Source organism: Parambassis ranga, chromosome 1 (genome assembly GCF_900634625.1).
Source record: "Parambassis ranga chromosome 1, fParRan2.1, whole genome shotgun sequence".
Lineage (NCBI taxonomy): Eukaryota > Metazoa > Chordata > Actinopteri > Ambassidae > Parambassis > Parambassis ranga.
In genome coordinates, this window is record NC_041022.1 from 9,050,125 (window position 1) to 9,065,344 (window position 15,220).

The 15,220-nt window shown below is 40.1% G+C and overlaps 1 protein-coding gene across 1 annotated transcript; it reads left to right on the forward strand.

The window, feature by feature from the left end:
- Positions 1-4,445: 4,445 nt before the first annotated feature.
- cxcl12b (chemokine (C-X-C motif) ligand 12b (stromal cell-derived factor 1)) lies at positions 4,446-14,708 on the forward strand. The gene is made up of 4 exons (XM_028401597.1): positions 4,446-4,630; positions 6,612-6,729; positions 10,252-10,335; positions 12,050-14,708. The coding sequence occupies exons 1-4, from the start codon at positions 4,564-4,566 to the stop codon at positions 12,087-12,089; spliced, it is 309 nt and encodes a 102-aa protein (XP_028257398.1). The 5' UTR covers positions 4,446-4,563; the 3' UTR covers positions 12,090-14,708.
- The last annotated feature ends 512 nt before the right edge of the window (positions 14,709-15,220 follow it).

A 15,220-nucleotide genomic window follows, 5' to 3' on the forward strand; every position in this document is an offset into this window, starting at 1 on the left:
TTCGACTGATAAACTGGAGGCATCTAGAGTTGCCAACAACACACAAGTAATATGTGCACTGTTAATCAAATTTGATGTTTGTTCATTGGTTTTATTTGTCTTTCATCCAAATACCCTGGCTGAGTTGTATGTGTGTGCGTGTGTGTGTGTACACATTGTTGTTCACTGATCCATTAATAATTAAATAGATGATTATTACAACCACTGGAGAGAATATTTGATTCATTACTGATTAATGGAAACCTCATCTTGCATAATCAATCATCAGACAAGGGGTGGGTGTGTGTGTGTGTGTGTTCCCCCTGAGAAGCCAGCTGTTGAGGCTCAGGGAAAAAAACGTGCTAACTGATAACATAGACCCCCCAAAAACATCACGCACCCATCCCCCTTCTATAACCCCCCCCCCCCCCACACACACGCACATCTTAGACAAACACACACTCTCTCTCTCTCTCTCTCAAGGAGAACTGCAAATCCCATCCAGTCTTGTTACAGTGTAAATCTTTTATATGCTGTAGGCTAACATAGTTTTAACTCAACACTTTCCCTCTTGATCCTGCTGATGTTATAGTTGATGCTCTTGAGAGTTCCTCTATATACTGATTAACGGGTGTTTACACGGCACATTTCGAGCCTCTCAATATACGGCCCCGGCTGTGATGGCGAACTACTGTTTATCTAAGCCCAGTGGAGGGAAACCTTTCATCTGCCTCTGCCACCATAAAATAAAACTCAGCACCAGACTCAAACTGCTGGACAAACACAATAAACTCCAAAACCACAAAGCAATCTCCTCACATAGACCCAGCAGGAAAAGTGGAGCTCTGCTGTCGCATGGGAGATCACTGCAAAGATTAGACTCTGTTTATTTGGCTTCAGTTTTACATGGAAGGGCATGAAAGACATTAATAATGTGTTTGTGTGGGTTTGTTTTAAGTGCGAGGACATACCTGCTGATGAAAGATGATGAACAAATTGCCATATAAATACATTTTTAAAAAAATAAAATGATCCTTTTCGTTTGACTTCCTTCGAAGGTTTTTTTATTGTGAAAATCCACCACAACACGAGGCAGGAAAGCAGCAAGAAACATTTTTTCTACCCTCACTAAAAACCTCATTAGTTCCTCAATAACCACATCCTCACATCCTGTTGTGATCCAGGTTGTGTTTTACAAGAAATAATCACATTTACAGTCAAAAAGAAAAACTTTATTACACCCAATAACCTTCATTTGGGCAATGACTTAATTTAAATAGGATGGTGGCGCACATGTGGCATGTGTGGACCTGATGCAGACCATCACCAAACACTCATCTGCTCTCCATCATATCCCTCATCATGGCAGCCATTTGTTTTCGCGGGCTCGTCTATCAGGGCTGGTCCAGAACAAAGACCTGGCAGCTCCTGTAACTCTATACGGAGACATGAAACACTGACCTCTGACCCCACGTGTGATACAAGTGACAGTGTTGTCCCACAGGCCAGCAGGTAAACGTGCGAGCACATTCCCAGGCCAGCAACAGCAGAGCTCCTGTGGCGTGTTAGCGCTCGAGTGGCTAAAACACTTGTGACATTTGTTTTTGCCACTCGGCCTGTGATGAGAGGACTGACACGGTTTTGGGTAGTTTGTGGGTTTATCTGAGCCGACTTGTAAACATTAGTGTTTGTATGAAACAGACTTATTTCACACCACTAAACACAGCTGAACAGAGCTGTTCCATCTGGAAAGTTGATGAAAAAGCAAACAAAAAAGCACGTTGAAAGAGCGCCGCACAAGGTTGAGTTTTACTGTGATTGATTGTGTTTAGTCAAATTGGACTATAGAGCCCTACATCGACAACGGAATTTAACTGGAACAGGGTGTGAAAAACTCATCTATAGTTTAAAGTGGTTACATTGGTACATTTTTTGTGCAATTTTTTTTAACACATTGTGTCAAGGTTGGCATTTTAATGTTTTCATCTAAAAATGTTTAGCTCTGTTGTTTATTTATATATATATTGTATTTATTTTTTGCTATGTGTATGTGAAAGTACTTGCTTACGCCACCACTTGATCATTGAATGATCACTCACTCATGTTTATCTATAAATCATTGTTTTAATGTTGTTAACTGTAAAATAAGGAAGATGCCCTTATTTTAGAAAATGAATCTCTGAAGCATCTGAACCTAGTGGAGGTGAATTATAATTAAAAAAGCATTACCGCTGATAGTGCTGTAGATAGTGCTGCTCCTTTATTTAGGGACAGCACAGTTTAAATCACCATAAGTGAATCAGAAAATTCATTTTCTATAATTTATGTGATCAGTGCAGCATATTCCATCAAATATAGTTGTTTTTTGATTATTTTAAATTGAAGACTGAACTTTGAACTTTCAATAGAAATGTTTTGAGGTAATTAAAATGTTTGTCTCACAGCTTAGTTTCATCTCCCCTGTGTTAATGGCTCTTATTTTAGACGTCTCTCCGGCTCACAGTAAACACCCTCTCAGGTTTACAGCTTACAGCAGGCCTCGGACCTGCGAGCGCTCTCTCAGCACGTCGCAGTGGTCTGAGCCTATAAACTGCAGGGGAGGGAGTCCAGTGTATGAACTGATAGGCGGTCTTTGGCATTGTGTATGGTTTTATTACTGGTGATGGTGGCGGGTGGGGGAGAGGGGGGCGAATCACCTCCAGCTCCTTGCACAGAGGAGGTGTCAAGTTTTGGCATGAAGGCTGCAGTTTCAGTTTACCAGCTGCTGGATTCAATGCAGCAGAACAGAGGGACAGAGAAAAACATGCATAATTGCACGCATGTCAGCGGACACACACACACGTACAGACATGTACGCACGGACTGAGAATTGTCCCTGTTACATGTTAATATCGGGGTTGATTTCTTCCAGACCAAGCTGGAACTTCTCCATCAGATCATTAGTGAAACTAATGTGCTTCAGAAACATGTGAGCGCTAACATCTGCCTCTTGATGATCTTTTCCATCACTGCTAAACAAAGTGATATATTCAAGCTCAGAAACATCTATTTTTAAAAAATTCTCCTCTGTCTTCTAGGACAAAACAATGTCAAAAAGCAAAACAAGAATTTCACCAACATCTGGCTTTTGTTTGAATTAGAAAATGGTACAGTCAGCATTCACACACACATACTGCAGATCTGATGGGTACTTATCGTCGCCAGCTCTGACTGAAAGGGTGATCCGCAGGTGGAAGAAAAACCTACAGAAAATAACACCCACTAGCTTCCATATAGCAATGATTACTAACGTAAGAGTTGAAACTGACAGGGTTAAAAATTCATATACAGAAGGCGTTAATTTTGAAAAATAATTATGTTACTGAGTTTAAATTCATCTTTTGTGGTGAAGGCTTTTATTTTGAAGGAAGGCAGAACTTGATAGTCGGAATATCAGTTTCTCTTTTGGAGTTCATTAAAGCTTTTCTCCTTTACGTATTCAGGGAAGAACATGTTCAAGCATCAGTGGATCATCAACCTTTGTCTTTATTGTAAAAAAACACAAAAAGATTATGTTTTCTGATGAAAACACAATTCTTTAATGTTATGTTAATCAATGTGCAAGAGGCAACTGGACTGGATTTTAGATGTTTCACCACTCCCCCAAGTACTCTTGGACATCACCGTGAGCTGGACATATGAGAGCATCCACATTACATTAATCAGCTTAGTTTGTATTTGCTAACCTCAGTGTTGTTTTAATCTTTGCCCACTAGAGAAAAGTCTAAACACAAAACACAATCTATCAGAGCTGTTCTTTTCTCCTATCCATTTCACTGCACATTGGTCTAAACAGTCCTTTAATGTTTCATCACAGAGCAGACAATTGAAGCCCTTCTAGAGTCCAATAGAGACATGAAGCCGACAGGAGGAAGCTGAGCCAGATGATGAGGCGGCAACAAGTGGAAAAAATGAGAAAGAGAGAGAGTGAGAGAGACATGGCCAAAGTGGAGAGAGAGTGAGAGAGAAGAGGGAGCAGCCTGTGTCCCAGCAAACAATAACACGGCTGAAATATACAACAATATTAGTCCAACAGCAGGGAGCTCTGAGCCTGACAATAGGCTGTGACTGTCTGCTGGGACCTGGTGGAAACTGCTCTGTACTGTACTCTGTGTGTGGTGCACTAAAAAATAGAAGAGATGGAAAGAAAAGTCCAACAATAAAGAAACATTACACACAGACTGGGAGTATGAGAGAAGACACTGGAAAATGAGTAAAGCAGTGAAAAGTGAGGACAAACTTCCCTTAAACTTTCTCTTTCTTGACTCCCAGCCAGCACATTTACAATCAAGGAAGTCCCGACTGACTCGCCGCTGCCTCCACCCTCCTCCTCTCACCTCCTCTCATGCTGGGACTCCCCCTCCCTCCTGAGAAAGTGGAACTCCCTCTCACTGCTCTCTCTCTCTCTCTCCCCCACATCTGAAGACTTAACACAGTGCAGAGCGGAGCTGGCAGCCACAGACGTGCCCTGGATTGTAACAGAGAAAGAGAGCAGCCCTCCTGCAGCCTGTTAGCACCACCACCACCACCACCTCCACCACCACCATGGATGTCAAACTGCTGGCCCTGATGGCTCTGCTGGCTGTGGCCACACATGTACCGACCTCCATCGGTGAGTCCAAGGGAGAGGGACGGGGCATGACCCACAGAGTTTATCTGTTTTGATGGTTTTGACTGGAGAAACTTCAGCACGCTAGATGATTTGATGGTCTGGATTCTGGAGTTTCTGTTTGGATTTCAGTCCTGTAGACAGCCATGCATGTTTCTTGTTTTAGTCTACATAGAAAAGCAGCTAAATCATATATGAAGGATGTTTTAGTCTCTTATTCAAGCTTAATTTTCCAGCTTGTTACAAAATTATTGTCAGGTTTTATTCACCTACGTTTTAAGGATTTTATGAATGATGAGTTTCATCTGTTCCAGTTGCCAAATCCTTTTTTGCATATTTCCAGCAATTTTCCCTTATTCAGATTTTCTTTTAAAAATTTAAAACTAGCTTTTAAAAAGCAGACTTTTATTCCAAAATGAATCTTTCATCTTTTTTTTTATTTTGCTTCATTATTATTTTCTCTAGCTTTTTCTGAAGAAGAGCTGAGCATTCACTGGTTTTGCTCTTTGTATGTTGGACAATTTTTGACAATTTGGATTTATGAGATTTTGTAGATTATCAAGATTGACTAAGAACACAAGAGAACAAACTAACATAAAATTCAGATGTTCCAGATTATAATGTTTTTTATAGACACTATCAGAGGAGGGTTTGACCCCACATTAATCTCCCACATGTTAACCATGGTAGGGGGGCACACGATGGGGTGTCAAGTCGCCCGGCCTGCCTTATGCTAAGCTTGTTGTTTCGGCCCCAGTGAGAGCCCCGATTGCATATTAAAGAGCGGGGTTGAAATGTGTGTATTTGTCTTTCTGTTTGCTTTCTTATAATTAGTTTCTAATTAGGGATAAACAATGCGGTGGTGATATGTAGCAGTGGCTGCTCGCCCCTGGCCCCGGTGCTGCACGCTGCATAATGATCCCTTAGTTTGCATGAGAAAAGAACCTGACTGTGTGTGAATCATTAGGCTGATATTACTGAGGATTTAGCCATTTGTGGCAGGGTACTTGGTGTTTCTTTATAAACATGCATATCATTAAGAATATGTGGAATCCCAGGACAAAGGTCTGTTAGTTACACTCGATGATGCACTTGATTAGGATGTTTATTTGAGGAGATTATTAGATATTGTACAATTTCTTTTAACACTTTAGCCGCAATTTAATGATTCAAGTCTTCTCAAGTTTTATTGCAGGGTATTTTCCTCTGTTCATTGATGTTTTTACAGCCATCATGATGTATTTCATTGAGGAAAAGGTTTTTGTGTTATTAGTTCGAGCTTCTCGGGGGGGGGCCCCCACGAGCCTCCATAGAGGCAGCGGGGTGATTTGTAATCATTTTAAGAATGTACTCGAGGTGATCTCCACAGAGGCCGTTGATGGCGTCTGAGCTGCAGAGTGCTTTTTCATAAAAGAGGCGAATATTGGAAATTGAATGTTGAGGACCCTTCTCCTTTTAGAGTGGCTGAGCTGAATGATTCAGGAGTGAAAAGCTAAAATTCTGCCTGTGTGTGTGTGTGTGTGTTTGAGAGAGAGAGCGAGAAAAGTAGTGAGAAAAAACTAATCTCTTTTTAATGAACATGTTGTTTGGGGAAATCACAGGTAAACTCATGCATTCCCATACTTTGTAAAGATTTGTTACAGTAGATTAAACATGCTTTTACTTTGTGCACTGAGGGGAACAATGCATTTAATCTCACTGCAATTGAATTACACGCTACTGTGTTAGAATTAGGATTTTAATTTAATGTGATGTAGATATTTAAACCTTTTGAACCAAAAATGATCCTGTGACACTGCTCTGTGTTATCCTACCTTACTTTACTAAGCAGCTGGTAAACTTAGTAAATAACATAGTTATCTGAAACAGTGATTTCTGCATCATTACATATTTCTGTAACAGAGCAAAGAGTATTAGCTTATTTTTCACAGTGTAGTCTTCACCTAATGCAGATTTATTTTTTTTTTCCCCTATGTATTTGCAGCCAAGCCCATCAGTCTGGTTGAGCGGTGCTGGTGTCGTGCCACTCTCAACACTGTTCCTCAGCGCTCCATCAAAGAGCTCAAGTTTCTCCACACGCCCAACTGCCCCTTCCAAGTCATGTAAGTAAATGAGTCTAAAATTACAGCCTGAAGAAAAAGTGTTTCCTGCTGTAATTATCTGGTGATTGTTTAAACGGTTCTGTCACTCATGTGGCTTGTTTACCTTGATTCTTTTAGATGTCGGAGGATTTCTCCAACTAAAATAGGCTTCTTTGGCATATTTTTTTAGATGTACAAGAAGATGGCCACTTGTGACTTTTTATCCTTTCTATATATATATATAATATATATATATATGCTGGCGGACAGTATAATTCGAGCCTGGTGCTTGTCAGCATTCATTTGATGCTCCAGCTCAGCAGGCTGCACAGTGTAGTGTTCAAATCAGCTGTAGTGCTTTTATCTCTTTATCACCAGCTGCACTAACGTAAAGTGACCATTCTGACAGTAATTCCAGCTCAGTGGCACTGAACATTTTAATAAAGAGCTGACCTGATTGTATTGGATGTGTTGCCTTACGTAACATACAAAGAAAAGCTGAAGCCGTTTTGGTGCTGAAAATCCTTAATCTGCAGCCAATGAGTGTGATGATGATGTGTGTGTGTCATTTGGAACTTTTATGGAGCTACTACTGAAATTATCTAGTTAACAAAATGATGTGATGTGGCCTATTTTTGTGTATGTTTTCACATCATTCTTTTGTTTAGATCAAGCAGATTATCTTGAAGTGAGTCCTGTAGTTGATTTCATCCTGTTTAGCCTTTTGTTCTTATTGGAAATAAAGCAATCAAGTAGAATAAATCACATACATCGCTGATGTGTGAGTTATGGTGTTAATATCCTTCTATTCTTTCCTGAATGAGAGGGCTGAGTTTAAAACAACACAATCCAGAGGAAAGCGCTAACAGCCTGAGCTCGAGGGGGCCATTTATGTTGTGCAAAGGAAGTAATAATTAAGGGTCAAAGTGATTACCTTTGTGTTTCTGCTGACCTCCTGTGTGTCCCTTTTTTTTTTTAATTTCCCACCCGAAACTGCCCAGCAACATTGAGTGTAATGTCACGGGTCTGGAACACATTAACTAAGACGCCTCATTCATTTGTTGCCTATAGAAAACTGGATGGCAGAAGCCTCACAGCCAAAAGACGAAAAGGCAGCGGGGGCTTCTGCCTAAAAAAGAGGTGGGAGGGGGGGATGACTGAGTGTAAGAATGGGGTGACCGAATGGCAAAAGGTCAGAGAGGACACACAGCACTCTGGCCGGGCTACAGACTCTCTCTAACCTCCCTCCAGAAAACTGCCAGAGGAGTCAAGAAGTCATTCAGCCTGCTCCGCTATCTCTATTGAGGCAGATGAAAGAAGGCCAGTAACACTACACCCTCTTTCCTCGCGTCCCACCGTGCCCCCTCATCCCACATCCTCCCACTCTCCTATCCCCCCTGCATCCCAGCATGCTGTTGGTATTAACTTGCTGTGAAGTAATTACTACCTGCTGCTTGTGGAACCTCGACCCTTAAATTCCAGCCAAGTCAATTAGGGTTTAGGCTCTCAGCTGGTCATCCAGACAAGCAGACAGATAAACAACAGGATGAAGGGAGACACATCAAAATAGCAGAGAGCTTCCAAGCAGATGAGCTGGCAACCTCCAATAAAATAAAGTAAAATAAAGGAGGTGAAAACGGGGGGACATCCCAGAGGGAAAAGTAAACACGGATCCAGTTACTGAGCTGTTTGGCCTCCTGTCTCGCATGTTAGTTTGAGGGATTTGGGAACCGATGCTTAGACTGATGCTCCAGGAACTGCTCTTTTAAGTTCAGGGGCCATTTGCTCATGTGTGTGCATCTAAATGGGGTGAAGAAAAGAGGAGGGGGCATATTAAAGAGGTAGCCAGGGAATTTGGGGGGGGGGGGGGGGCACAAATTGAATCAGAAAGCAGCAGAGAGGTCAGAGGAATGTGTTTAATTTACAGAGTCGTGTGACGGAGAGCTGGAGGGAGTAGAGAGGGCAGCAGTGAGGCACTGCACCTCTGAGCTGTTAACTCTTATACACAACCTTTTGCCACAGAGGTGTGATATCCACATGTTTTGGAAGGGGGTGCAAGACCCCACAGCCTGCCCTCCTGTTTGCTCCATTGGGTCCAACAAGAGTGAATATCCTCTCTTTAAATATCTTGCTCAGATCTCCATCAACAGGCCGGACCTCACAAAGACCCAGTGAGTGCAGCTACAGAAATGATTCCTTCATGAGCTTTAAATAAAGGTTCTCTGATTGAACAAAACACACTCTCAGATCCAAAGTTTATGTATGAAGACAGTTAGTACATGCAGCAGTGACACACAGATCTGTGAAGTGAACAGCTGTCCCTGAGTGGAAACAGAGAGCTGTGATATTTCAGCGCCGGCCGCACAGTGACAGACTGTTATGTGTGGTGATCCGCTGGGTTCGATGTGTTGTAGGATGTGTTGAGGTTTTTAAGCTTCGCTGAGGTGTTTCTGAGTTCAGCCTCCTTAAACTATACCAGATATTATCCTGATCAGCACCACTGTCGTGCTGTGGTGGGATTGTGTTCTATTTCTGGTGGGAAATGAAGGTAAAGCACCACCTGTGTGGTTTTCATTCATGACACAGAGGTGATGCTTGTCAGAAGTGCTAATCCTCTGGTTTTAACTGGGATGTGTTGTATGACGTTCCAGGGGTTTTAGAGATTACTGAAAGGTTTTGTTGAAGTGTGCTTTTAAAAAAATAAATAATATGATTATGATTTATTTACCAAAGATAAAAATGAAGAGTTATATAGTTTTAAAAACCACTTAAGCTCTGAGCTATTTTTATTTCCACCTGAAGAAACATTCTCAAAGACAAGCACGTAACCTCAGGCTCAGTGGGAGATTTTCAAAATAAACTTTTTTTTTTACCTGGTTAGACTGAAAGCTGAAAAACTGCATTTTGCTGAATTAACTCTCAGCTGCAGTTCGACCAAATTAGCACTGTGCCTCTTTGCTGAATGTGCAAGCTCAACAAAAAATGGTGGCTGGTTGAGTTTAATAACAAACTCAACGTATACATTATTAGTCACTCATGCAGACACAGTATATTATGAGTTTTATAGCACTTTGGGGGATTATATATGTATATTTTTGTCTTTCACCTATGGGGTATTTAGGTTTAAAAGAACATACCAGTAGTTTAAATGTGTAGGGTTCCATAGGAGTTGTTCTTGTTTACTGCTTGGTGAAGTAAGAAGTAGTATACGGAAATATATAATGTGGCATTCAAGAAGCCACATCTGATAATATTGTAGAAAAACCTTTAAAAACAGTAAAAGAAAAAACAATGTTCACAACTTAGCACTGCTCCATGAGAACAAAGAGGGAACTTGAACGAGCTACTTGAAGGATCCATGTTAATTAAAATGCCAGTCACATTTCGCTGAGGTTACCAAGAGGTCTTGTTACAGTTTGGTTGACTGCACAGCAGTGCATAGTGTACTGTACACCATCACTGGATGTTAAGATACAAAAGAGGAACAAAAAAAATAATAAAACGTGGTGTTTAATTCTACTTTTTCTGTTTTTTCTTCCCTAGTGCTAAGCTGAAGAGCAACAGGGAGGTTTGCATCAATCCGGAGACCAAGTGGTTGCAGCAGTACTTGAAGAACGCCATTAACAAGTAAGAAACAACTCCTCACTCTCTCCGTCTTGGAATGACACAAGCATCACTGACAAAGAGCTGAAATATGCTTTGCTGAGTTTAGAGAGGTGGAGGGGGGGGAGGCCCATTTCTCAGCTGCTGCTGACAATTCCTCTCTGAAACTGTTGACATGGTTGATGTAAGAAACTGAATTATTATCTGTGAAATAATTAGCATCATGAAACAACAAGATAAATCTGCCACTGGTGTGTCTGCTACTTCCTGCTGTCTCATACGTTACCCTCTCAGCCAATATTAAAAACGTAAGAAGGATAATGTTCAGATGTTTCACGAACAAAGTGCAAAACTTTTTGCCCCTAAATATATGACTCAAACATCTGAGAAATCACTTTTTCTCATATTATTAACCATGACCTTTCCCCCTTTTTTTTATTTTTCAAAGCATTTTCGACATGGTGAGGAACAACATTGTGAGAGTGAATTATTCATTCAGATTGCAGTTAAAATGTGTGCCCTCCTCATAAAAATTTTCCCAACATGTTCTGGTGGTGATTATCACCGAGGCTGCATGTCTGCATCTTAATACACTATAAACACTTGAAGTGCACAACGTGAAAACAAACAGTGAAGGATATTTCTGAGGATTTACAGGACATTGTTTATTATTTCAGCAAAGGACCAGCACGAGTTAAAAAAAAATGCTCTTAAAGTGGAAGCTGTTATAGTTCACTGAAGCTGGCATGTGGCACTGCAGCAAACAGTCCATCAAACACTTTAAACACTGACCCTTCATTTTCAGTATGTATGGGAATACTGTATGTTGAGTATTGGTTACACGTCGTAACTGTCAGGCAAAACATTTCCACTGTGTCAGCAGAAAAGTAGCCATATTTTTTCAAGTTTTCCACCAAGGTGATAAATGAGAGTTTGGACACAGTGCAGCATGAAATGTGAAAAGTGACCAACACTGCCTATAGGGCTGGCATGAGGCACGTGGTTAGTGTACTTTACAGGTGCTCAAAAAGAGACATGAATGAACTGATTGTGTTCCACAGTGTGCGAAATGGCCGACAGTCATACGTTTGCTGCTCTTTGTCAGCAGCTACAGAAATTGCGCTCATTACTTACAGTATCATGTTTTAAAAGAGTTCATCATAACACCTAAGGTGTTGATAATGATAAAATATGTCAATTGGAAATGGTTACCCAAAGGCCCTACATAGTCATACCGAAGAAACATTTATAAATTAAGAGGTTGGATGGTTGTACTGACTAAACTGTATAATCCTTACCTCATCTTGTGTTGTACTAAAATTTGGTTAGGGCAAGGGGGTAGATTTGCTTTTGACATTGGTGGAGATTCCAACAACTATCTCACACTCGTCTTGCATATGTTTTGACGCTGCCAATCAACATAGCTACACACGTGACAGCAGGGAAAGGCACAGCCAATCACATGGCCTTATGTGTTACTGTAGCACCAGAGCTCTCGATATAACCCAATCAGAATCAGAATATCAAGGGCTCTGGTAGGACGTCCAACGTATTTAGTCTTAAAAACATCTGTCTAAATAATATGGTTTCCAACAATGATGCAAGTATTGAAACGTGCAGAAACCATGTCATTAATATTTCACATTATGAATTCATCTAGAATTAAAAACTAAACAAATACAGGAGTAGTAACTTTCTATGTCTCACCAACACTCACCGTCTGAATCTTTCTCTGCAGGGTGAAGAAGTCTAGGAGACGCAATAACAAGAACATCTAGACACCATCGAGCCTGTCTTTCCCAGGTCAAACCTCTATACCTCCCTGTCACTGCTATGGATGTATGCAAACACACTGTATGTTTCTAGTCCACCTGTCTGGACCGCTTGCAGAACCAGCACTTCACTACCAAACTGTGCCATCTTCAGCGCCGCCAACTTCACCACCTCCGTAGCTCCACTGAACATCCAAGCAGTCACCTCCAACAGTCTACGTTAGCACCAAGTGCAATTACACCTCTGAATGATGATGTCAGATATGTGTGCCGAGTGATTGACATGAGAGTGAGAGAGAGAGAGAGAGACTCTGTGTGTGTGTGTGTATGAATGCTGTGTAGATGAGCTAATTCTGATTGTGTGCCTGTTTATAGTATTGTCTGGTTTCATGCAACTATAAAGGAACTATTTTAGCTTTCTCTCTCATGCAAGGCTTTGAGAGTGATGCCACCATCATGTCAGGTCGAATTCACTTTACATACAAACTACACAGGAAATGCAGTTGGGACCAATTATGATATGATATGTTGAATATGGTTTAGTAAACTGAGAAGAAATGGATTCAAATCATGTCCATACCACAGCTCATACTTTGTGTTCATTCTACAGTGAATAACACGCATTATTTTCATTGGGCATGATCGTTCCACAGGCATTGAATAAACAGGGCGGATTATTCTACTGGCACTGTCTTTGAGCTCGCTGCAAAACATAGAAACAGCTCTCACAAAATGCCAGCACTGATGTTATGGTGCTATATATTCAATATAAAAGGTCAGAGCCATTATTTAACTGTTTATTTTATGCAAGATTTAAGATGTTTTAAGCTCTATACTTTGAATAAAATGCTATTACAGTATGTTTTACTGCTTACTACATGTTATTGCAGATGTTAAAGAGATATTCATATTTTTCTTGAGGCCTGCAGTGACGTCTGTCACTATGTTTCTGGGTGAGGTGCAGAGCTTTGCAGGTTTCTGCCTCCTCTGGGTGTGAGCTGGTAGAAAATAGTCCCTACACATTGACTTTGAGATGTTATGGTGGTATTTTTAGGTCACTTAGTTGTATTATATTGGAGCAAAGGCTGAAAACTCCATGATCAGTATTTCCAAAACTCTGCTACTCACACCAAAAAATATAGGCAGATAAACAACAGCGCAGGCTGCAGATTTGGTTCTTGGGTGAATTGTCCCTTTAAGACCATGCTGCACTGAACAATCACCAATCATCCACTCATCAATGCAACGTTTTTAATAATTGAACATATTGGTAAACGCAGAAAGATGCTACTTCAGCAAACATTAACAAGTGACAGTCCGTTATTCATTTGATCAGACTCACTGAGTGAATTTAACTGCAGTATTTCCAAACCAACACCTGTCCTTGTTAGGACTGAAAAGCTAACAAAAGATGTCACAAATAGCTGAATGGTAAATGTCATAAAGGGAATGTTCATGGTGGCAGATAGAAATCCCTTTTTTTAATATTTGAGCCACTTTATTAGCAAATGTGTCTAATTAAAATGTAATTGTTTTATTTTTATATTATAATCTTACTAAATGCAATGTAGGCAGCAGCTACTGAAGGAAGGTTGTTCCATAGAAGCAGTATAGAATTGTAGTTTAAAGGATTAATGCAATATTCCTCATATGTTCAATTGTTTTTTTGTTTGTTTTTTTTAAGATTTTATACACAGTATGCAAGACATTCCTCCTCCAATGCAATAAAATAGTCTTTTTTTAACATTGTGGGTAAACACTGATGATCTGATTTGTTTCCTTATCAACTTGTCGCCATTAATAAAATCTGCCACATTAATCCCCTGTGAACACTTTTGATGACTTTTTTTATATATATATATAGTTTTACTAATGTTGATGTATGATGTGTCAACAGAGCCACAACAGAACAAATATCTGAGCGAGCAGCATGTGTTTTTAATCTGGACACTCCCAGCAGCCCCACAGGCATTCTTTTCAAATTGACTCAACCACTGCCATGCCACAAAATTAGGCATTTATTCCTCCTTATCCTAATTTTGTTATGGAAGTCGAGGTGGTTGCGGTCATTGTTTTGCCGCTTTTTGTTTTGTTTTGTTTTGTTTTGGTTTTTTTAAGGTCTACTTACTGACTGACTGGTTTAGTGGTGATAATCTTATCAGTTTGCAGCTAATGGTGTAATAACCCTGTAGGTGTAATCCATTCCCCATTAATGTAATAGGCCATTAATCTTATAAAATTGTACTAATCTGTATAAACACATTGCGGACATGTTCCAAACAGACAGATATGCAAAGATAAATGTTTCATCTTGCTCATTACAAAACTGCTATTCACTCCGTAAACTGTGTCAGACAGCTTGTATCTTTATCATTGTACAAATACATTTTTAAATAAAGGTGTTTGTGTGTATTATTTAGACCAAAAACACATTCAGGTTCAAGTATACTTAACGTGTTCGTTAAGAAAAAAAATTAAAGTGTGTGTTACTTTGGACCCCAAGACAATGTGAAATATTCATTTCTTATAAGGCAGCTTGACTGACACATATTCTTTCATATACGTAAGATGTATTACTCTATATTTCCACTGTTTGTAAACCAAGAGGCAGTATTTTAGCTATGAATGCCCATTTTCAATAAAGTCATATTAAATAAAAGGTCAGCTGTGTCACTGTGTTTTTAAATGTTAACAAATGTTTATTTGTTATCTCTCCTGGTTAAATAAAGGTTATTTCTTGTTGATTTAAAGCTAAGGTATGTGCATTCTGACCAGTAGGGAGTCAAAACATTCGACTAAACAACTCTTTTATCTTTAATTTGTTCCTCCAGCTCCAAAGAAAAGTGTTAAGGTCATTAGTTTAACCGAGGTTTGACTTTCTACAGAAGTCCCTGGTTTGTTTTGGCTCTTGCAGCACTGGTTTTTCTGTAAAGGCCAAAGCAAGCGTTCCACGTCTGCCTGACTGTATAAGACATAAAAATTCCAGCTGCTCAAATCTGTGAGGGTCAACACCAACACCTCAGCTGAATACATTTGTGAACCAACGGACCCTGCACACTGCAAAGTTTTCGCCAAGAAACTGAAAAGACATTCACCGCTATCCCCAAGTTCATTATTAAGAAATGCTGTGCTGTAGT

Excerpts from the sequence above, each read along its gene's own strand:
- cxcl12b (XM_028401597.1), top strand. The coding sequence starts at position 4,564 with ATGGATGTCAAACTGCTGGCCCTGATGGCTCTGCTGGCTGTGGCCACA. Across the intron at positions 6,730-10,251 it reads AACTGCCCCTTCCAAGTCAT|TGCTAAGCTGAAGAGCAACA; the intron begins GTAAGTAAATGA and ends TTTCTTCCCTAG. Across the intron at positions 10,336-12,049 it reads TTGAAGAACGCCATTAACAA|GGTGAAGAAGTCTAGGAGAC; the intron begins GTAAGAAACAAC and ends CTTTCTCTGCAG.